We start from the raw sequence: 23651 nt of genomic DNA, 5'->3' as shown, positions 1-23651 counted from the left end.
GACACGAATAATCATGAATGTAGAGAAGAGCTCATCTTTTTAACTGTGGATGTAAAAGACCTTTACACAGTCATCCTCCACAATTCAGGAATTGAATGGGTGGTACATATGCCAATAGAAAGAAGTGCCCCTGCAAATGAAATTAGATTAGTTAAAGAACTACTATACATCATTTTGCAGAATAATGTTTTCATATTTAATGGTGCATACTATCTACAGAAAGGGGGAGTAGTTATGGGGTCCCCATGTGGTGGTAGTTTCACCAAGCTAGTTATGGCCTTCTGGGAGAACCATTTTGTGTTTACAAGAAGTAACATTAAAGATAAAATTGTGTATTATATGCGATTTTTGGATGATATATTTATGATCATAAATGGAGATGAAACTATGGCTAAGGAAATAGTGGATGAGATGAATTCCAGCACATCCTTCCTGGAATTCACGTCCAATTTTGACAGGGTACAGATTGCTTGTTTGGATGTTGGAATTAACTAAGGACATTTTAAGGAGATGCTACTTATCTAAAATTCATAGAAAGAAAACCTACTCAAATTCATTTTTACATTACACAAGCTGCCATCCACAATACCAGAAAAAATCTATAGTCAAAGGTCAGCTGATTAGGGCAGCACAGATGATCACCTTGGATATAGAATTTGTGCAGGAATGCAATAATTTAAAACAAATGTTTGAAAGAAGGGGCTATTCAGAAGTGTTAATGCAGGGACTCATAAAAGAGGTCCAAATAAAAAGAAGGGAGGGGCACTTCTCACCCATTCTGGGGACAGCAGCCTTATTAGCTCATACACTAAGCCCTGCCACCCCTGAGGGTAGCAGTGTTGACATAAATATGCCAATGCACAGTAATAACAACAGTGATAAGAATAGATATATTGTCAGCTTAATTACTACATATGCACCTTATGGTGAGTCCATAAGGGGCACCCTGTTAAAAAACTGGTGTATCCTTATGGAAGACACTGATCTTAGATCTAAATTGGGCACCCTACCAAGAGTTGTAGATAGAAAAGGAGCTAACTTAAAAATATATTGGAGAAAGAGCATAAATTGTACAACAGGACCCCAGGAATGGTTAAATGTGAAGCATGTGCCTATTGTAGGTACATAGATATAGGTAGGGACTATACAGTTGCCAACAGGCATTTTTTGCTCACTGCTAGATATGACTGTAACTCTAAAAGCCTGGTATACTTGGCAAGGTGTCAACTCTGTCCGGCGTTTTATATCTGTAAAACCGATTGTAGGTTGAAAGAAACATATTAAAGTTTTGGTTTGCCTTTGGAGATGTGGCTCTTTGTTTCTTATAGAGGCTTAGAATGACATTTCAGTAAATGTACTAACAATGCATGGCTTTCTAAGGAAAATAATGGTGTAATATATATATCATTCGAACAAAATGTTATGTAATTAAAGATCTTTGACAGCAGTATTCCATTTATCCAACATTAAAACAGCGTAACTTTGTTACAGAATGGAAGGAAAGGAGTAACCATATGGGAAATGGGAGAAAGTGGGAAAAGGTGGTTTGGGAGATGAGAAGGAAAATATGAAATTTAGGCAAGTGGAAGGAAAAAGGGAAAATATGAAAAAATGTAGGCGAGATAGTACAGCTGTGCAAGCTACCTGTAGTTTGTGCTAAATGTATCTATAAGCCAGGTGTCTTATAGAAATGAAGTGGCTTGGAGGTTCCATATTATCCTGGGGAGATACCTGAGCATAGCCAGCAGTCAGTCAGGCATTGTTTAAATTTGGGTTTGAAGCCTTTCAATTTGTCTGTTTGTTTTAGGGGAAGTAATAACTTGTTCCAAAGTTTGCAAAGTTTTATGAATCCACTTGTTACAGCAGTCTCTGTTATACAACTTGTGCACAATTGTCTAAATTGCAAGGACCACAACAATTCCTAAAAGTGGACAGAACAAAGAAGTAATCTCCATGGTGAGTACTGAAGCAACCCTCCCTTCATGATAAATAGACGTATATAGTCTAAAACATACTCTTATTTGCTTATTGTCTGGTGGATGGGCATCCTTGTTTTAGCAACTTAATGATTTTTACACTTGATTTCCCTTGTTGTAAAGATTTTCCTGGGTGGGGGGGGGGTCAGAAAGGCTGTAGGGGTTGTTTAGATGTAATTTCCAGATTGGCAGTTTGAAACATACCTCATTAGAATAGAAATGAGGATGGACCAATGGTTTGGGACCTTTATGATCGGATAAACCAATGGTTTGGGACCTTTATGATCCCCGCCTTCTTGTTAATTAAAGGCACTGTGACAAAGCATACCACCTGATATGTCAGAGTAACAAAGTAACACCAAAGAGTTCTAGAGATGTGGTGCCAGATAAGGTATGCATAACTTGGCATATGATACACAGAGAACACTCAATACCTCTCTGTCCGCAAACTCTTAAGTATTTATTTATTTTTTAAATTTTTTGGTCTCCTTGGACCTCATTTACACTGGCCCAGCCCCCAGTGCCTCATGCACACACCTGGTCTATTGGCATTCTTCTACCTCCCCCCCCAGGACTCGATCCAGTGTTGCTGGGGCTAGTTGTGGATCTTCAGAGCATCTAGGGGCTCAGCTGCTTGTGCTTCCAATCAGTGTTTTTTTTTTTTATATGCCCTATTCACTTTTTCCTTTCCCTGCCTCCCACACTTGCTGGTTGTATCCAAGGGCATCTCCCTTCTTTGGACCATACCTTCCCTTAAGGAGTGTCACTAATGAATGCCGTCCCCCCAGGAAAGGCATGCCTATTCCTCCATGCTGCTCTGTCAGTCATCCGAGCTCCTAATCAAACCCAGGTTGGCTGGGACATAGTTAGGGCTTTATCTCTCTATGTCACTGGAGTGGCTTTGTCCATAGGCTCTTATTAGTCCACCAGTAGTAACACCAGCATGGTATGCTGAGGTTTTGGGCTTGAGTACCAAATAACAGCTAATGTTATCCTTTCACTTTTATAATTCAGAAGATGACATGGGAGAGTTTGCCATGCAATAATATATGATGAAAGTTAGCCATGCAATAATATATAATGAGGGTTAGTCATGAAATAATATATAACGAGAGTTAGCCATGCAATTATATATAATGAAGTTGCATCATACAGAGCTGCTATAGCAGGATGCAACGGGGATGTTACATTACAGTGAGCATGTAGCTCAGACTTCACAGTACAGCTACAGGGATGGAGGGACTGGTACTGAGGAAGAACCAGGGGTACAGATGGCACTTTCTGTGCAACCCTATCCTCCGGTGAAACTTGTAATTTTGTTTACAGCAGAACACAGGCCACTGAACTGATGGGGCTGCAGATCTTGACTGAATGCTATAACTTACTGGCATATAGCTGACCCAGTAACATGTAGCCCCCGACCCCCAAGTCATGAATAACAACTCACTGAACAATAGCTGACCACAATAATAATCTGCACTGTGTTATGCTGTACTGTATTCCATACTGCAGGAGCGCATTAACCTAATTTGTTCTGCTAAGCAGTATTTGAGTAGGGCATTCAGGAAACGCACTGTCCCGTTACCAATAACACTGTATAGTGTACATCTGCAGAAAGGACTTATGATGCTCTGAGCTGTGAAATGAATCTTCATGAAATGGTTAACTTCAAAGTTTCTCTTCATAATATGTCATTGCATAAAATCAAAAGTGCAATCATTTTATGACTGTCATCTTGCAAATTTTTGAACTACATAAGCTTACAATTAGACGAATCATAAAAAAATGAACAAGCACAGGAATCTGTCTAGTTCCAACCTCACCACCATGAGTGCTGAGGGAAAAAAAAACAGAGAAACTAGTGGTCTTAAAACGTAATTGATGAGCTCAGTCACAATTTCAGATACCTGTCTCTCACACCATGGAAAGAATGGACTTGCTGAGTGCAGGCAGATCGAGAAACCATCCAGCAAAGACCTAAGGGCAGCAAAAAAAAAAAAAAAAAAAAAAAAAAAAGGAAGAAGGAATTATTATTTAGGATAGTGTACTTCAACAGGGAACTTAACCTACAGAAGTGATTGCCACTATTGCAATTGCTAGCTGAGGGGAACTTATTTTCTGAGGTTGTTCTTTCAATTTGGACTGAAATTTTACTTCATTAAATAACACTTCATTAATAATAAAAATAAAGTGTTCAGTGATCAAGATCCTCCAAGAGGAACCGTTCTGAACAAATAGCTAGTATTAATATCAGTGACAAAAACTAAATATCAAGAAATATAAAATCATATTCTTCCCTTCGTAACTGCAACTTTGACAACATACTCCTGAAAAATAATGCTGTATTTAGGGATCTGGGTACCTATATTGACAATGAACTGTTGTCTGACCACCGCACATCCATTTTTATAAGAAAGTGCTTTATATTTCACTGCTTATATCATAGCAGCTAGATCCGGAGAGGTAATAGTTCCTCTGTACTTGGAACACATTAGGCTCCTCACTGAGTACAATGCATCTTTTGGTATGTACATGTTTAAACACTTGCCACAACTGGAATGACCACAATGCGTTCTCACTGAAAAAAAATCAAAGGCTTCTATAGTAAAGACTATGCTGACCGTCTCAAAGCCTCAGGCCTCCTCTCAGTGTTATGCAGGTTATTCAAAAGTTACCTCTGCCTTATGTCACCCATCTCTATCAGACCTACGGTATCATAAACAAGGGATATCAGTTTCTTTTCCAAAATAAACAGAACATTAAGGAGAGATAGGTGTGTAGTGCGGAGAATAATGCGCTGCTTCAAAAGGCTTCCACTCCACATAAAGCAAAGTATTTTTCTTACTGTACTCAAATGTAATTTGGATGAATGGATGGGTAACCACAAATTCACCCTCAGTTTAGCACTTCATTTCCTTCATGGCAGGAGAAACATATAAATGCCCCAATATCTTCTTGTCTGGCTCATCTCTGGGTTATTCACATTACCCATTGACTGACTGGGAAACCTACACCACCACTAATGCCACCACTCTGCAAGAATACCTCTCCAAACTATGGCTCTGTATATGCTCAAATAATTCTTCCAGCATTACATGAAACTCGAAACCTTTTCTAACAACTTTAACACTGAAATATCCATCCGTCTTCACTTAATGTAACTCTTCTCCCTCTCAGGTTTATGTATCCTCAGTTACAAGATGAAATTCAAAGAAAAGAAAGCCTAATTCTAATTGTATATCAACATGTATATATTGAACCTGGATGTAAATCATTGCTATTTTTGTATTTTATTTAATGTTGTTTACTAGTAACTTGCATCTGTTAACAGTCATTACGTAACTTTGTATCATCAATGTATATGTAATATGTGGAACTTTCTCCCCAGGCCTCCACTAAAAATGGGCACTCCTAGGCCCAGTGGGCTATCCCGAAAAACAAGTGCAAATAAATAAATAAATAATGCACAAGTACTGCAATTCATGGACATTGTCAGAAATGGACTGGGACAATTAGAGTACTCATTACAGGAAACAAGATCTTAGATATTGTCCTTACAAGTAAAAGGAGCATTTTACACCATCTTTTGTGTATCATCTTCCCTTATTAGATATGACCATAAAGCCATTTCATTTGAAATAAAATTGAAACACCAGGGGCACCTTCTGCTCATGGTACCTTTAGAAACCTCTCTTAGACAAACTGTCTACTCAAGAAACAAGTGCAAGAAAAACCACAGAAACAAACCCCACTTAGTGGAACTGCAATAACAACAAACCGCTTAATAAAAGGAAGAAAATATTGGCCGTAAGTTACAAGAATAATTCCCAAAATAATAGAGTTCTCATCATTAAGTTAAACAAACAACTCAGATGCCCAGTTAAATCCACTGAAGGCAGGATTAGGTGAAGATAGCCATTCAAGCTAAAGATAATCATAAGGCCATTATAATTGTGTTAGAAGTCTCAGGATGTAGATAATTGTGAAGGATTCTACCTGCACTAAAGCTGAAGATATAGTTAACCCACTGACAGATACATTCAGATCAAACTTTACCGTTTATCCCCCTGTCTATCCCAAAGTAAATATCCAAAACTGACACATCCCCAGCTATCACACGTAACTACGTTCTAAAATCACTTTCAAAAGCTAAAAATACTACATTAATGGGTCCTGAAAATATCCCCTGATCCATGAATAGCACAAAGTATGATTTAGCTAAGCCCCTAACAGCACTGTTCAACCTCAGCCTTAAGAAAGACTTTGTAACAATTGGGTGAAGACAGCAACAGCCATCTCCTTGAACAAGAAGGATCCTCTACTGATCCAAGCAATTACTCATATGTAATATATATATTATATATAGGTCTATATATATGTATATATATTACATATATTATATATTACATATTATAGGTCTATATATATATATATATATATATATATATATATATATATATATATATATATATATATATATATATGCATATATATTACATTTATTATATTATATATTACATATTATATATAGGTCTATATATATTATAGGTATATAATGGGTCTGACCAGCCTCACATGTAAGGCCATGGAAAGGATTATCATGGAGTTAATCAACAAACACAGTGGGAACCCCCAAATACTTGATCCATCTCTGTTTGGATATGTTAAAGGCAAGTTATGTGGTTAAAGTGTTTACTTCATAGAGACAAGGTACAGGGTTTGAGCTTCACCAAGGGAAATTGGCTAGGCTTAAAATAGTCCACAAAGCAGGTAGACTAACACTTAACAATGAACTCAGCCTGTTGGACTTGTTTCAAAGAGTTACCATGGTAATGGATGAAGGTAAATCGATGATTACTGCCTACCTTGACATTGCCAAGGCCTTTGACACAATCCCTCACTTGGGTATAGTAGAAAAGTTAAGCAAACTAGGAATAAATCCCTATGTCATCTGCTGGATCAAAACAGGAGAAGCTACTGCCACAAAAAAGACCAGTCACCAGTGCAGTCCCCCAGGGACCTGTTACTGGGACCTCTCCTGTTTGGCATATAATTGTCCAAAGTTAAAGCTAATAATAAAGGACTCCAGCTGACTAAGTTTGCAGATAGCTGCAAGCTGGGTGCAGCAGACCTCTCAACTGTCCCTATTTTGCAAGGACATTCCTATTTTCAAGCCTGATTTACCCCTTCATACAATTTTTTGAATGCCCCTCATCACACGATTTGTGAAGCACAGAAAACCACATGACATGATCAACATAGTGGTGGCACCAATAATTTATAGAAAGAGGAAGCATAAATAAATTACCTTAATTGGTCTACTTTTGTAATACAGCTCATTTAAGTTTACTAATTTTACACTGTCTCCTGGATTCAGCATGCTCTGCACGGTGTGCAGGAATAGTGCAAGAGCTGCTGCACACAATATGTCCGACAAGCGATCCAGGAACGAGGTCCCGGGATGTGCACGAGTGCTCCTACACTATTCCTGCACAGACACAGCTCCTGTATGCTAATTACCCCATCTGCAGGTGAAAAACATGCAAATGAGGTGAATTAGTGATCCAGGAAGCAGGCAGGCATCTGTGCAGGAATAGTGTAACCTGCAGAAATGTATTCGGCTACTAGCCGAATAAATTTCTGCAAATTACAAAACGGAGGCATGACAGCTCCAAAGAAAGCATGCATTCAGTGTAGTAGTAGGCATGTCAATGGCCAAATATATGGCCATTGGCATGGTAAATAGTTGCAAAATTATAAAAAATAACTTTTATTTTTTTTTTGGCCGTTTAAGCATAGGGCAGTGGTGCGCAAATGAGATCAGCCCGAAAATAAGAAAAAAAGTTGGAAATAAGCTTTTATCAGCATTCTGCCATAATATTCAATGGCATGCATAACACAACAATACTATAGAATAGTGATTGCTAAGGGGGAAGGCTGAGTGTCAGTTTTGTAACCATGCATTAGCAGTCAGTTTTATGCAAATGAGGGGACTAATACTGAATCACAGATTTCCCCTCACTGTTAGCTTGCATCCAACCATGTAAGGGCAGGAACACCATGGTATAAGCATAAGAGGTAGATGACCTCATAAGGGGGTGTGTCATGCATGCTGTAAGCTTTTTGGAGCTCTGTGGCTTGTGTTTGCCCTTAGCAAAGCACAGCTAAGGAAGGGGAGGGTGTCTGAGGCTGCCTAGCAGTGTTTACCTTGCCTAAATAGGTGTGCAGACCATGCACCAGGTTTTAAACAACAAAAAAAAAAAAAAACAGGAAATAGCAGCTCTGTTCACATCTGAGCACTGGATATGCGTGGCATGCCTCGGGGCTTAAATGGGAAGGCAATGGGAAGGGAAAACAGCAGTAGGAAGGTAATCAAGGAGAACCAGCATAGCTGGCAGGTGAAATCTATCAGAATCAGCCAATTACACAGACAGCAGCCCAGCCCAGTACTAACTATGCAAACACCTTTCACTCTGGTTTTTCCCACAAACTCTACACCATCGGTGTACACAGACAGGGAAATTTTACCTGACAAAACTAACAAAATGATAGGGGCTGCTGTTGCTCTCATACATCAATATGTGGAAGAGGCTGAGGGTAGTGAGGATGAAAATGCTGATGACCATCCCACAGTGAAGAGAAGAAGAAGAGTGTACAGACCCAGGGTAACCTACCAGGGGCTACATAAGCTGGAGATAGTTGAGCGCCATAGGGTGGACAGGGACATCCTACAGCAAACTGTTGAGCTGTGCCGGCTATGCCTCACACACAGAACCAACAGAGGGGAACCCATCCCAGTGGATACCAAGGTATGTGTAGGCTTATGATTACTAGCCACAGGTACCTTCCAAAGGCCAACTGGGGATATCATGAGGATCTCACAGGCATCAGAATCCAGGGTACTCCACCAGTTCCTGGATGCCATGTCAGCACATGCCAGTGAGCACATATATTTCCTCATCACCCATGAGGTGTTGACCAGCAATATGCATCTCTTCCACCAAACAGCAGAATACCCTGAGGTAGTGGGTGCTATAGACTGCACGCACATACACATCAAAGCACCACCCAGTGAGTGGGATAGGGTCTACATAAACCACAAGGGCTTCCCCTCTATCAACTGCCAGGTCATGTGCAATGCCCAGGGCATTATAATGAATGTGTGTGTGCTGGCAGCCCTGGAAGCTATCACGACTACCACATCTGGCATATGACACAGCTGTACCAGAGATTTGCCAGTGGGGGCATCCCATATGGCCACCTAGTGGGGGATGCTGGGTACACACTGGAGCTGTGGCTGATGACACCCATCAGAAAGGCACACACACCCAAACAAAAACTCCATAATGAGGCACACGCACAAACCAGAATCATAATAGAGCATGTGTTTGGGATGCTCAAGTCAAGGTTCCGGTGCCTGGACATAGCCAGTGGAGCCTTGCAAGTACTCTCCAGCTACATGTACACAAAATTTCATTGTATGTGCCATGCTACACAATATGATCCTGCAGAAACAGCTGCAGCATGAACAGCACGGGGCAGGACCACACAGCCCCCCACCATTGCCAAGGCCAGCACAGGCACAGAGTGACTCAGAGGAGGAACAACCTGAGCCTGCCCAGGCAGAAGGAGGCATGCCCAGTATGCCCAGGCTTTGGAAAAGAGGCAACGCATAGCACATACACTGACATGGTAGCAACCCAGGGAATGACACCTCTCTCTGACTGGCACATACAGTAAAAGAGATGCTAAACATGACACTGCCTGTGCTTTACCATGTATAGGGACTGTACTATGTACATCCAACATAGTCAGCCCTCCAACACCATACTCAGTACTGGCGCAGCCACAAGGTAAGTCACTCGTCCTATCAATTGCTGAATGGAGTAGTATGTTCTGCTAGTTGTAGCTATGGTATGGATGTGAGCATGCAAGGGAAATGGGTAGCTGAATGGGATGGCAGCAGATAGTGGACACCTATATGGGCAGCATGACATCCATAACAAATACTGGTTTCAACAAAGTAGGCAGTACTAGGCAAGGTGACAAATCCCACTGCAGTACATGTGGTGGCTCAAATGTGTCTCAATAGGACACACACATGCATGTCAGTGAGGCTCACGTACCCAACAACAGCCTCAGCCAGCAGGACAGGTGTAGATGACCATAAAGAAAGGCTGTGCTAAGGCATCCAATTAATGGCAATGGAGAACAGCCCTCTCCAGACCTACACAGACAGACTACAACAGGTCAGGCAGTTGTATGTTAGTTCTGTAGGGTAAGAACTCTGAAACTGAAATGTAGGTCAATAAAACCTAAGATCTGTACTCTACTCATATGCCTCTAGTCTGCATGATAGGTCAGAATACAAAATGAAATGCAAGCCAACAGTGTACCTGAAATACCAGTACAGTCATAGCAAATGTCTACAGTTGTCAGGTGTGCCCCCACCCCCACAATCCTATGTAGAAATGCAGTAATATGTATGTGTGGGTTTAATAACAGTGGAGCACAGATTACCTGAGTTGGCCTAATTTACAGGATAGACTGTTGCATGTGTACAATGTGCAGGACTCTGTGTGTTAGGTTGTTGTGTGTTGTATATTGTGTGGAAGTGGTCAGCATATAGGCAAGGAGGGTTGTGTCCCGGTGGCCTGTGGCCAGTACTGTCGATAACAAAAGTGAACCGTGGCAACCGTGCTTAATGGCTACAATCCAATTTAATATGAAGTGCTTTTCATCCAGCAAAATTACTTAAACTTCATCAGATACAACACATACAGATAATGACATTTAAATAGTGAAACTCTTAAGTCACATGATATTCTAAATCACATATTTAGAGAGAAATGCATACATTTCTTTTAAAATTCTTTGATTCATAATTAACTAAAAACATTTATAAAATCATTCTATATCGTATTTTATATCATCTTATATATATATATATATATATATATATATATATATATATATATATATATATATATATATATATATATATATATATCTAAATAAATATAAACAAATAGCTATGAAGTGGATTAAAGACTGACCAAGTGAATCATGAATTAATTCTCTAATACTTTCTTATAAAACATATGAAAACCTTTAACCTATGTATATAAATTATATTAATTATATATACACATAAATAAATAATATATTAAATTCATAGTTGATACCATTATAAAGAATTATTAAGGTTATTATAATCAATAAACAGCAGCCAAAATTAATTAATGTCTGATATACATATACATGTGTTCATCTAAGTAAACTCTTGAGTTTTAATAGAGGCATTATAGAACACATGTCATTTAGACCAGGTATATTATATGCATATAGCCGGACTTGCCTTATTAATTTAAGTCTTTCTAATTCTATCTCAAGTGATCCCCCTCTCAAGCTCTTTTCCACTTGATCTAAAATCCAAAATTTTAATTCATGATTTGGATAATCTTGAATATGGTTGGCTAATGCATTATCTTGTTTAAGTCTACTTATACTATATATATGTTCATATATCCTATCTCTAAGCCTACGTGTCATCTTACCGACATAAAAACAGGGACAATATTAACACTTGGCGAGGTAGACTACCATTTTTGAGTTACAATTGTACTTCATATTCTCATCAATTCTTTGTTATTAACAAATACTGATGACCCAACCAAAATGTATCTACAATATGGACAAAAAACACATTGTTGCATACCTCTCCAGTTAGTATCCGGCCTATGTGTACATTCAAACATTTTTTTCAAGTTTTTATCCCTTCTAGTAGTAAATTTCAGTGTAATACCAAGTTTTTCCACTAATTCTTTATCTTCCGTAAGGATATTCCAGTTCTTACATACAATGTTCCTTATATAATAATAATCTACATTGAATGTTAACACAAAACTGGAAGAGAAAGATGAAGGGCCATTTGTTCTAGTTCTACCCATAGGTGTTACTACTGGAGATTCACATCTATGACTACTAGAATTCTCTACTATAATTTAATTTTCAGACATATCTTTACCAAGTGTAGGTTTATACATACCATTTGTTCTTTTTATAGTTACTTCATTTATAATATTATCCAAAAAACAAATCTGATATGCTCTTTTAATAAACATTTGTTTTAATAACTGACATTTGTTACAGAAGTCCTCCTCTTTTGAAACCATTCTTGCCGCTCTCACTAATTGCCCCTTTACCACCAATTTGTTTTAGTAGTAAGGGTGAGCGCTTGAAAACTGTAAGAATGTATTTGAGTAGGAGGGTTTCCTATATATTTTCCTCGTACTTTTTATCAGTATTATCTTTGACTAATAATACATCCAGAAATGAAATGTGATTCTTATCTAAATTATATGTGAATTCCAGAAAATCTGTACTTTGATTAAAATAATCAACTAAATGTTGAGCTTGCTCTTTACCGCTATTGAATAATATGAAAATATCATCCAAAAAAAAAACCGCATAAAGTACACAATTTGTGATCTAATTTCATCAATATTAAGCACAAAGGAGCGTTCCCAGTAGTTCATGACTAAGTTCGCAAAACTAGAGCCACATGGGGACCCCATGGCCATTCCTCTTTTTTTGGTGGTAGAAGTTGTTTTTAAAATATATATAGTTATGTGATAACACAATATCTAATAGTTCATCCACCAAACATATATCTGATAGAGAAGCACCTTTGTTCCTAAGATTAAGTGTAACCCATTCAATACCTTGTTCTTGTGGTATTGAAGTGTAAAGGTCATTTACATCTACTGTCAGTAAGTTGTGTTGTTCACTAAACTCTATTTCATTATTTTTTTCTAAAAATGACCAAGAGTCTTTACATATTACAGTTTCTGTTAATACGTACTTCTTAAGAACTGAGTCTGCCACCTTTGCACATGCATAAGTTGCGGAGTTCCTACCATCTACAATAGGTCTAAATGGAGGGTCAACAAGATTCTTGTAAATTTTAGGCACTCCGAATATTGTTGGAGCTATAGGTGCTGACATAATCATATAATTATACAAGTCAACATCAATTTTCCTTTCAATAAATAAATCATTGATATATATTTTAATTCTTTGATTAGCCAGATTATATTCATTCAAGGAAGCTTTAGCGTAAAAATTAGATGATAACAATAGTTCTATCTTATTCTCATAGTCAACTGGGTCCATAAATACCAGACCACCACCTTTATCTGTTTCATAATACGGACCCTAGTTGCTTTTAGTAAGTGTGTGTGTGTGTGTGTGTGTGTGTGTGTGTGTGTGTGTGTGTGTGTGTGTGTGTGTGTGTGTGTATGTATGTGTGTGTGTGTGTGTGTGTGTGTGTGTGTGTGTGTGTGTGTGTGTGTGTGTGTGTGTGTATCTGTGTATGTGTGTGTGTAGAGATTAATGATTTTGGGGGCATTCACAGTCACTACAACTGCCATTGCCCTACTTTAGCAAGCCCGCTGATGTCAGTCACCTTGAAATACTCCTTTGGACAAGCGCCAACCCTATAAGCTCTGTGGTATGTGTGATAACTGTGTAATGCTATAGTGTAACATACTAGTTTGGTAGGAGTACTAATCCCAGATATAGAAATTGTGTGTGTGTGTGTGTGTGTGTGTGTGTGAGTGTGTGTGTGTGTGTGTGTGTGTGTGTGTGTGTGTAGAGATTAAGGATTTTTAGGCCATTCACAGTCACTACACCTCCCATTGCCCTACTTTAGCAAGCCTGCTGATGTCAGTCACCTTAAAATACCCTTTTGGACAAAGGCCAGTCCTATAAGCTCTGTGGCATGTATGATAACTGTGTAATGCTATAGTGTAACATGCTAGTTAGGTAGGAGTTCTAATCCCAGATATGGCAACTGTGAAACTGTGTGTGTGTGTGTGTGTGTGTGTGTGTGTGTGTGTGTGTGTGTGTGTGTGTGTGTGTATGAAGAGATTAATGATTCTGAGACCATTCACAGTCACTACAACTCCCATTGCCCTACTTTAGGAAGCCTGCTGATGTCAGTCACCTGGAAATATCCCTTTGGACAAGGGCCAGCCCTATAAGCTCCGTGGCATGTGTCATAACTGTGTAATGCTATAGTGTCACATAGGTTCATAGGTTCATAGGTTTATACTAGTCTATCTGCCCTAAGGCATTTATAAGCCTAGCCCAAAGTTTTGTGGCTTACGCCACCCCTTATATGAAAAAATACTGTGCCCATTAGTTTGTTGTGCCTCTGTCCAGCAGTGACACAGAGATGATTCCCAGGGTAAACATATGATCTCCCATCCACAGGTCAAGATTTCTCTTGAACAGAGCCAGCGAGGTGCTCTGCCTCACATGGACCGGGATTTTATTCCACAGCATAGGGAGTCTTTGAGTGATAAATCTATCCCTCCAGCACGTCCTATTTATATCCGTGCTAAGGTTTAAGCCGCTTGCTCTAGTGGTTTTGGTGGATTTGGATTTTTTGAGGTGGAGCATGTCCATTAATTCCGGGTTGGACATGGCCTTGTATGTCAGGCACATGTCACCTCTGAGCAGACGGTATGCGACTGAATAGAGCTGGAGTTCCTTCAATCTGGCAGCATATGACAGATTTTGGAGTCCCTTTATCCTTTTGGTGAGGAACTTTTGGGGTCTCTCCAATTGCTGCAGATGTCGGGTGAGATACATCCCGAATGGGGCATTGTACTCGATCATTGGTCTGATAAGTGAAGAGTACAGGGGAACAATGACCTCCCTAGATCTGGATGTGAATCCCTTCATGATCAGGTGGGCAATGTAGAAGGTCTTTCTAACCACTTTAGCAATGTGAGTGTCAAAAGAAAGGCCACTGTCAACCTGGGTCCCCAGGTCCCTGATAACCTCTTCTGTGCTTAGTGGATTGCCACCTATAATGGTAGCTTGGGGTTACCTTGTTTTTCCCGAAGGGTATGACTATACATTTTTTGGCGTTTAACTTCAGGCCATGGCTCTGGCACCAGCTATCTGTTTCCGTGAGTCCCTTCTGAAGGATATCCGTGTCCGATGCACTTTCCACTATGGCTTCCAGTTTGCAGTCATCTGCAAACTTTGTCAGCCAAAGTCCTCCCATGTTGGCTTGTACTTCTGAGAAGTAGATGCCGAACAATAGGGGGCCAAGGACCGAGCCCTGTGGGACACCACTTGTGACCGGCTTGGAGTCTGACATAGCGCCAGCAACTCTAACCCTGTGGGTTCTGTCCTTAAGCCAGTTTGCAACCCATCTTGTGACATATGGGTTTACATTTAAGCTGGTAAGTTTTTGTACAATACCCGAGTGGGGTATTGCATCGAAAGCCTTTGCAAGGTCAAGGTAGGCTGTATGGACTGCCTTTCCATCATCAATGGCCTTGGTGACTGTTTCGAAGAAGTCGACCAAGTTCAAAAGGCATGATCTGCCCTTGACAAAGCCAAACTGGGTCGGGTCCAATGTCTGCAAGTCCCCTATATCTTTGTTTATGAGCTCCATTATGATCCTCTCCATAGCTTTGCAGACTAGACTTGTTAAGCTTATGGGGCGGTAATTACCAGGGTCCGTAGAGGCACCGCCTTTGTGGAGTGGGACCACAGTTGCCGTACGCCACTCCTTGGGCATGTATCCTGTGGTAAGGCTGAGATTAAACAGCTGCCTTATGTGCGGGTTTAATTCCTCATTTAGCTCGTGTAGCACACAGCCGGGGACACCATCCGGTCCCATTGATGCTGTGTTTTTAGCTTTAGAGAGAGCAGCTTTTACCTGCGCATTTGAGATGTCTGGGAGGCTACACTCCGCTGGGATAGTTATCTCTCCTTTAGGGGGGGAGAGGGGAGTGAAGTTTGCACTGAACCTGTCTGCCAGTATGTTGGCAATGTCTGTGGGTTCAGTGATTTTTGCATCATTTTGGACTAATTCCGAGCATATTTGGGAGTTTCCACCCAGGTTCCTAACATAGCTGAAAAAGGCCTTATGATTGTCCTTTGAATCCATGGCAATTTTTCTCTCAAAATTGGCCTTAGCTGATTTTATGAGTGCTCATATTTTTTTACTAATAATGATCAGGTTTGATTTCCCTTTTATGGATTTTGTTCTATCATGTAATAGCTTTCTCCTCTTATTGTAAAGTTTGTTAATGGCTGGGGTCCACCAGACTGGACGTTTGCCCTTTGTGGAAAGAGTCTTGGTTTTATTTGGGATTGCCTGATCCATGCAGTCCTGGAGGTGTTCATAGAAGGCATTTGTAAGGGCTTCCGCAGCTTGGGTTGTGGTTTCCACTGGCTCAGGGGCCTTGAAGGATACCACACCAGTCTTGAGTAGTGTGAAGTAGTGTATATACTAGCTAGGTAGGAGTTCTAATCCCAGACATGGCAACTTTGAAACTCTGCATAGAGATTAATGCTTTTTAGGCCATTCACAGTCACTACACTTCCCATTGCCCTACTTTAGCAAGCCTGCTGATGTCAGTCACCTTGAAATACCCCTTTGGACAAGGACGGCCCTATAAGCTCTGTGGTGCATGCAATAACTGTAATGTTATAGTGTAACATACTAATTATGTAGGAGTTCTAATCACAGACATGGCAACTGTGAAACTCTGTGTGTGTGTAGAGAGTAATGTTTTGAGGCCATTCACAGTCACTACACCTCCCATTGCCCTACTTTAGCAAGCCTGCTGATGTCAGTTACCTTTGAAATACCCCTTTAGACAAGGGCCAGATGTATAAGCTCCATGGCATGTACAATAACTGTGTAATGCTATAGTGTAACATACTAGTTAGGTAGGAGGTCTACTCCCAGACATGGCAGCTGTGAAACTATGTGTGTGTGTGAGTGTGTGTGTGTGTGTGTGTGTATGTGTGTGTGTGTGTGTGTGTGTGTGTGTGTGTGTGTGTGTGTGTGTGTGTGTGTGTGTGTAGAGATTAATGATTTTAAGCCATTCACAGTCAGTACACCTCCCATTGCCCACTTTAGCAAGCCCGATGATGTCAGTCACCTTGAAATACTCCTTTGGACTAGGGCCAGCCCTGTAAGCCCCGTGGCATGTGTGATAACTGTGTAATGCTTTAGTGTAACATACTAGTTAGGTAGGACATCTAATCCCAGACATGGCAACTGAGAAATTCTGTGTGTGTGTGTGTGTGTGTGTGTGTGTGTGTGTGTGTGTGTGTGTGTGTGTGTGTGTGTGTGTGTTTAGAGATTCTTGTTTTGAGGCCATTCACAGTCACTACACCTCCCATTGCCCTACTTTAGCAAGCCTGCTGATGTCAGTCACCTTGAAATACCCCTTTGGAGAAGGGCCAGCCCTATAAGCTCTGTGGTGCATGCCAATCATGCAGAACAATCTAGTAGCAGTAACTACAGAGGTATGGGTTTGAATCTCATCTGTAGCAAGTGTTTGTGTGTGTACATATGCATGCATGTACCTCAAATATTTTGGCCCCATTTACACCCAGTACACATCTCAGAGCCTGACTTTAGCAGTCCTGCAGATATCATCCATATTATACGTACCTGTTACCAACCCTAAACCATGTCAGGTCAGTGATGCGTGTGGTAAATGCATAACATAATGGTCCATAATGATTGTTAGATAGAGGTTTGAACCTCACCCCTGGCAAATTTAAATATGTGTTTAGGGTAAAATTATTTTTGGGATCTCTCACCCACTACATCACCCAATGCCAGTATTTACAAGGGCTGGTGATGTTCCTTACCTTAGAAGTACCTTGGGACAACATCCATCCTATAAGCTCTGTAGTGGGTGCGATAAATGCGGTACAATACATAGCAAGGTAGGGGTTTGAATCTCAGTGCTGGCAAGTGTGTGTGTGTGGCTGTCATCAGTATCCTGTGTGGAGGCTGCTGTGATTGTGTAATGACAGGATGCATTGTGGGGTGGGTTTTGCTAAATTATTATATTAAGGACCTAGTATATGTCACAATGTCCACCTTACAAGGACAACAGATGTCAAACACCAGAGAGGCTGGTGTAGACAATCCATAGCCCTACATGTGACATTATGGATTGGTAAACAATATAGGTAACCCTTGTATTACGCAGAGAACACTGTCCACCTATGTCTCATACACAAACACACTTGGCTAGGCAATAACCACTATATTGATAATTCCCTGCATATTGCCTCACAGATTGTAACCATGGTGTGATTGCAGTGGACTACATGCCTGTTGACCACAACAGTGCCACTGACATCAGAAAGTACTGTGATCTGTTACATCTCCTGACTGTGTGTTATCCAGCAAGTAAAAGGACATGGCATCCTGTTATATCCCTTCAGTAGGCAAATAAATGCTTACAGTGGTCCTTTTGCTATGCACCCCACTGGATGCCTGCAACAACTGTAGAGTCTGCAAATGTAACCCACAAAGTGAATACCATGCCTTATACACATGCCCTGTATGGACCAGATGCCAATAACGTCTCTGAATACTTGCATCATGCTGTCAATGTAGGTGCAAGCACAACCTCAATTCCATAGCCAGGTCTCAAATGAGGTCAGGAATGCTATATCAGAAGATAACAATCTGTACACAAAACATGCCCCAGAGACCTCAAGTACACTTCCACGTCAAAAAACATGCGTGTGGGACATGTGCAAAACCCAGACAATGTCCATGTTATGGAATATAGATCACATACATAGGAAGCAGTGCACATCACTGGCCACCCACAATAGTAACCCAGATGAGTGGATGGTGAATACAACACACAGCTGTGGGGACCACTCCATGGACTACACCCCTGAGCTACACTGGAGACCATTGTCATGTGGCTTGATGCCAAGGTATTCCCTTTACCTAGTCTTGTACAGCCTTCAGGCCCATTCACCTACTACACACCTGTGACACAATGAACCTATGCATCTTAGTACTGGCAAGTGTGTGTGTGTGTGGGGGGGGGGGAGGAAATTAAGGATTTCGAAGCCATTCACAATCACTACACCTCCCATTGCCCTACTTTAGCATGTCTGCTGATTTCATTCACCTTGAAATAACCATTTGACCATGTCTCAGCCATAGAAGCTCTGTGGCACTTGTGATAAATATGTAATACTGTTCTGTAGCAAATTAGTTAGGTAGGAGTTCTAATCCTGATCCTGCCAACTATAATAATGTGCGTGTTTCCCTGAGAGTGTGTGTGTGTGTCTCCATTAACACCTGCTTTTGTGGACATTCACATGCACTACACTTCCCTTATCCCTCCTTTAGTACTGTTGCTGATGTCACTCACCTTCAAAGATACCTTTGGACAGCTCACCAACATGTAAGCTCTGTGGCGTGTGCAATAATGGCATAACACTGTAATAGCAATACATAGTCAGGTGGGGTTTGAAAATCAGTGCCGGTAAGTATCTGTTTGTGTTTGTGTCATCAGTATCCTATGTGGGTGCTGGGGTGATTGTGTACTGACAGGATCCATTGCAGTGTGGGTTTTGCTACATCATTATATTGAAGATCTATATGTCCCATTGTCCACATTATAAGGCCAACAGTTTTCAAACACTGTAGAGGTTGTTGTTTTGTTGCTAGGCAGAACAAGGACTGTTGGCTACAAAGTGGTTAAGGCAGTTTTGAGCAGCTTTAAGCCAGTATGCATGGGTTTGCATGAAGGTAAGCAATGCTAACGTACGGTTAAATAAAAAGGCACTTACACCGTGTAGTACCAGTGCACAAATCTGCTTAGCAATTATATTTAAGCAATGCTTACACCTGCCAAGCATGGCTCCGTCTTGGTAACCAGTGATCACATTCCAGACTGATGAAATAGCATGGTAATGTCATCTTTAATAAGTGTATTTAATTTCATGTACATAACATGCTTCTATGTGCTGTCATTACAGTAGCAAGGGGTGTGAGTATACTGCATGGGACACCTGAGTATATATGGCTAGTACAACAATCTTTTCCATTTGTATGTGTTTCAGACATGGGTAGTATCCCAGGTTATATACAGTCACACGTACATGTATTGTATCATTATGTTACTACTGTTAACAGTGCTTTCCCAAGTAAGAGTAAGAGTAGATTGCAAATTATAGTACTTGAATTATACACCCCTGCATGCAAAGCTGGACTCTGAGTACTGACTATTGTTTTCTTGGTGTGTGCACTATGTGTTAAGTATTTGCTACTGGATAGTGATCTGATATGTAGATATTAACTGTAGACTACTATGTGTATAGGACATGTCATTGAGGGCTGCTGTCATGTAGTAATGGTATTACTATCAGTGTCAGACATCTATTTGCCAAAACATTAATCTTTATGCATAACCTGTTGGCTAGCTGATTTCTGTCTGTCCTCTGTACAGATGTGCAGATGTCAGGTATCCATCTTGGCTGTTTACAGGCAATTTGTGCTTGACTGACACTGACATGTCTGCCCAGCTGTGTTATGATTGCTACAGCTCAGAAACCCCACCCTGTATGCACAACATGCCATGGATACCTCAACTAGACTACCACAGTCAACAGAACAAGCTTAGGTACAGGTTTCCAACCCAGACACTGGCCATGTTATGTGGTATATGTTGCATACATGTCAATTGGAGCACCTCACTGGCCCTTTGCAAGAGACAACCAGATGATGGGATATTCCATTTAACTGTCACCCTGAGGATCACTCGCGTGACATCAGTTGACAGATAGCCTGCTGACAAATGTCAGGTGGCATGATATCACTTTACCAACATCCCCTACTCTTCTCATCTCTCCATGGACAATATCGCAGCACACACCTAGGTACACCTGCACCTATGGACCCCAGTACTGAGAAATGTGTCAGTGTGCATTGCTGAGAACAACAATGTCTGTGTGTTTGTAAACTTGTAGTTGATAATACCCTGAGGGCCTTCTCACACACTACACCCCCCATTGCCATAGTTAGAAATGGCTGTTGCTGTAATGGACATTAAATGTACCTTGTTACACTCTTCACCCATGGGCTACCTGGAGCTTGCAGTATCAGCACAACACTGTTGTACAAATGGGTAGATAGGCATGTGTTAACCTCTAAGTCCTGGCAAGTGTGTGTATGTGTGCAAGTGTGCATATTTTTAGGATGCAGCATTCTGAGGCCATATTCTCCAGATACAATACACCTGTCCATACAGTATAAGGGACATTGATGTTGCTGACATTAGGAAAGCCATGACAAACCATCACCCTACTATCCCTGTGGCATGTGCAGTAAATGCATATCCTTGTAGTAGCACTGATGAGACAGATAGTCCTGGTCAATGTGTGATTGTGGGTATGTCAGAGAATTATATTATCATAGGTTTCAGTGAGTAAAATACCCATGTGGGGTGTGGGTGCTGGGTATACTGTCTTTACACCATGGTACCCCCAGTACATGTCCCAAGGTCCACTGTATGAGGACCACTGTCACCATCAACCATACAGGTAGCTGATTACACTATCCAGCCCAATGATGCATGCGCTATGTGCAAAGTATCTGTAATAGAATGGACTCACTGACCAGATAGTTATCACTGATAAACCCAAGTCTTTCAGATGTGTCTCTGTTATGTGTTTGTCAGTGTGTATATGACAGTATGTCATACTATGCATTGCTCATTAACACCAAGTACATCCCACATTACCATTCTGTACAAGGCCTGGTGATGTTCCTCACTTAACAAGAAACTTGGGACACACCTCATCCTAAAAGCTGTGTGGTGTGTGCAATTAAGGCCAAATGCATTAGTAGCAATAAGTACTTAGGTAGGGGTTCTACTCTCAGTGTTGCCAAGTAAGTGTGTGTGTGTGTGTGTGTGTGTGTGTGTGTGTGTGTGTGTGTGTGTGTGTGTATGTGAAGGGATCTACTTCAGTTTGCAGAAAATAAATGTCCCAGGAGGTCATCTGTCCGAAAACTGACTGGCAAATGCTAACATTTCAAAGGAACCATCTTGTGGAAATTCATTCCATCAAAAGTAGTACTAGATGTGTAAATGCCCTCTTGCCCACTGTATAGCTGTACAGTGATTCTGAAGTTGGTATATATAGCTGGTTGTCAATGTTGTGGACAAAGCCACCCTCATTGGGGTTATTTTGTTTATCCCCCCACTTAGTCTGCTGTAATACTGCACAGTTTATGTTAACAGGTTAAGTAGTTGTCAATCATGCTATGTGTGGCTCTACACCACCTCACACCCTCCAAAGTGGAGGGTGTGCCACCCACACCAGCACACCTATGTTTACCAACACCAGGACTACACTATTTTGGGAAAGGGGACATATACCCTGCCAGTACCATCGTCAGTGACATGAAACTAGCAGACTGATTATTTACTGATGTGATGTTTTGTCTATTTTGTCTTGGTGGAATTACATAGGCCAAAATGGGTTCACTGCAAAATTAAGTACATCCATGTCCACAGTATTCTCTGTGTATTGCATCAATACCAAAGCCTCTGTGTGTGTGTGTGTGTGTGTGTGTGTGTGTGCGTGTGTGTGCGTGTGTGCGTGTGTGCGTGTGTGTGTGTGTGTGTGTGTGTGTGTGTGTGTATGTGTGCACGTGTGTGTCTTATACACAAACATGTGGTGTGTGGGATCCCTTTCATATGATAGAAACCTCATTTGACTGAAACTCATTTGACTGAGACCATAAAACTGAAATTTCAAAAGACTGAAACCCATAAGATTGAAACCCATAATACTTAATTCCAACATACTAAATTTTAAACTGGACCATATAAAACCAGACTAGGAGGGGAGCTACATCCACCACACATCCCAATGTGGTGAGCTGTGCCACACACCTCCAACTATGCATACTAACTCCAGGATCACACTACAGTGGGGAAAAGGGCATAGTAGTGGCAGCTTGTAGACTACTGTAAGGTAAGTGAAATGTATATGCCCTTTTCCCCACTGTAGTGCAATCCTGGAGTTGGTATATACAGTCTGGTTTTATATGGTCCAGTTTACAATTTAGTATGGTGAAATTCAGTATTCTGGGTTTCAGTCAAGTTACTTTTCAGTCTTTTGAAAATTCAGTCTTATGGTCTCAGCCAAATGAGTTTCAGTCAAATGAGGTTTCTATCACATGATAGGGATCTGGTATGTGCCACCCAGTACACTAACCATTGTCCACTGTAGAAGGGCTGCTGACATCAGGCACCATGCACTCACCTGTATACAACCCTCAGACCTATCAGCCATGTAGCACATGCAGTAACTGTTATACAAACCTGTTATTTGTGTTCAGCTGTACCCAGGATATGACACAGTCAATGTCCCACCACAGTGCCATACCCCTTGTAGGAAACAACAGCAGACCAGCATCCTGCTGACACAAAGACACCTAGAACACAAACAGAATACATTATGGAGACCACTATCAGTCAGTGTATCATGGCTAGACAGCTACACATCCTGACATGTAAGCATTAAACTTTCCTACTGAACACGTTACACAACATTACATTGGTACACCATAGTACAGTCACCTTGTGCATCAGAACCATATTAGCCTGTCCCTGCATTGACGGCATGGATGACAGGGATGTGGCACAGGTATCATCATATGCAAAGGGTGTGTTGTGGGTTTGCCAGAGACCTAGGCTGAGCCATTTGGTTGACATGATGTGTGTGTGTTAGGGGGTTTCATTATTAATTGGGCTGTGCAGATGTGGTGTGTGTAGGTATGGAGATGCCCTAGCTGAGTTG

At 40.9% G+C, this 23651-nt stretch overlaps 1 protein-coding gene across 14 annotated transcripts in view; it reads right to left on the bottom strand.

Moving 5' to 3' along the window:
- The window catches only part of A4GALT (alpha 1,4-galactosyltransferase (P blood group)), a 1248973-nt gene that overhangs the window by 145836 nt on the left and 1079486 nt on the right, over positions 1-23651 (bottom strand). For 8 of the 14 annotated variants that reach the window (XM_044087535.1, XM_044087537.1, XM_044087545.1 and 5 more), the window contains one exon: positions 3884-3953. The exons of the other annotated variants lie outside the window; for them this stretch is intronic. Coding sequence is in view for 2 of the 8 variants with exons in the window: in XM_044087549.1 (XP_043943484.1) it covers positions 3884-3953 (70 nt within the window). In the remaining 6 variants the exon portion in view is untranslated. The remainder of the gene's footprint in view (positions 1-3883; positions 3954-23651) is intronic. 14 annotated transcript variants of the gene reach the window in all.

The sequence above is a fragment of the Protopterus annectens genome, chromosome 11.part0 (genome assembly GCF_019279795.1).
Source record: "Protopterus annectens isolate FY-2018-M chromosome 11.part0, PAN1.0, whole genome shotgun sequence".
NCBI lineage: Eukaryota > Metazoa > Chordata > Ceratodontiformes > Protopteridae > Protopterus > Protopterus annectens.
This window is presented reverse-complemented; position numbering and strand designations above follow the sequence as displayed.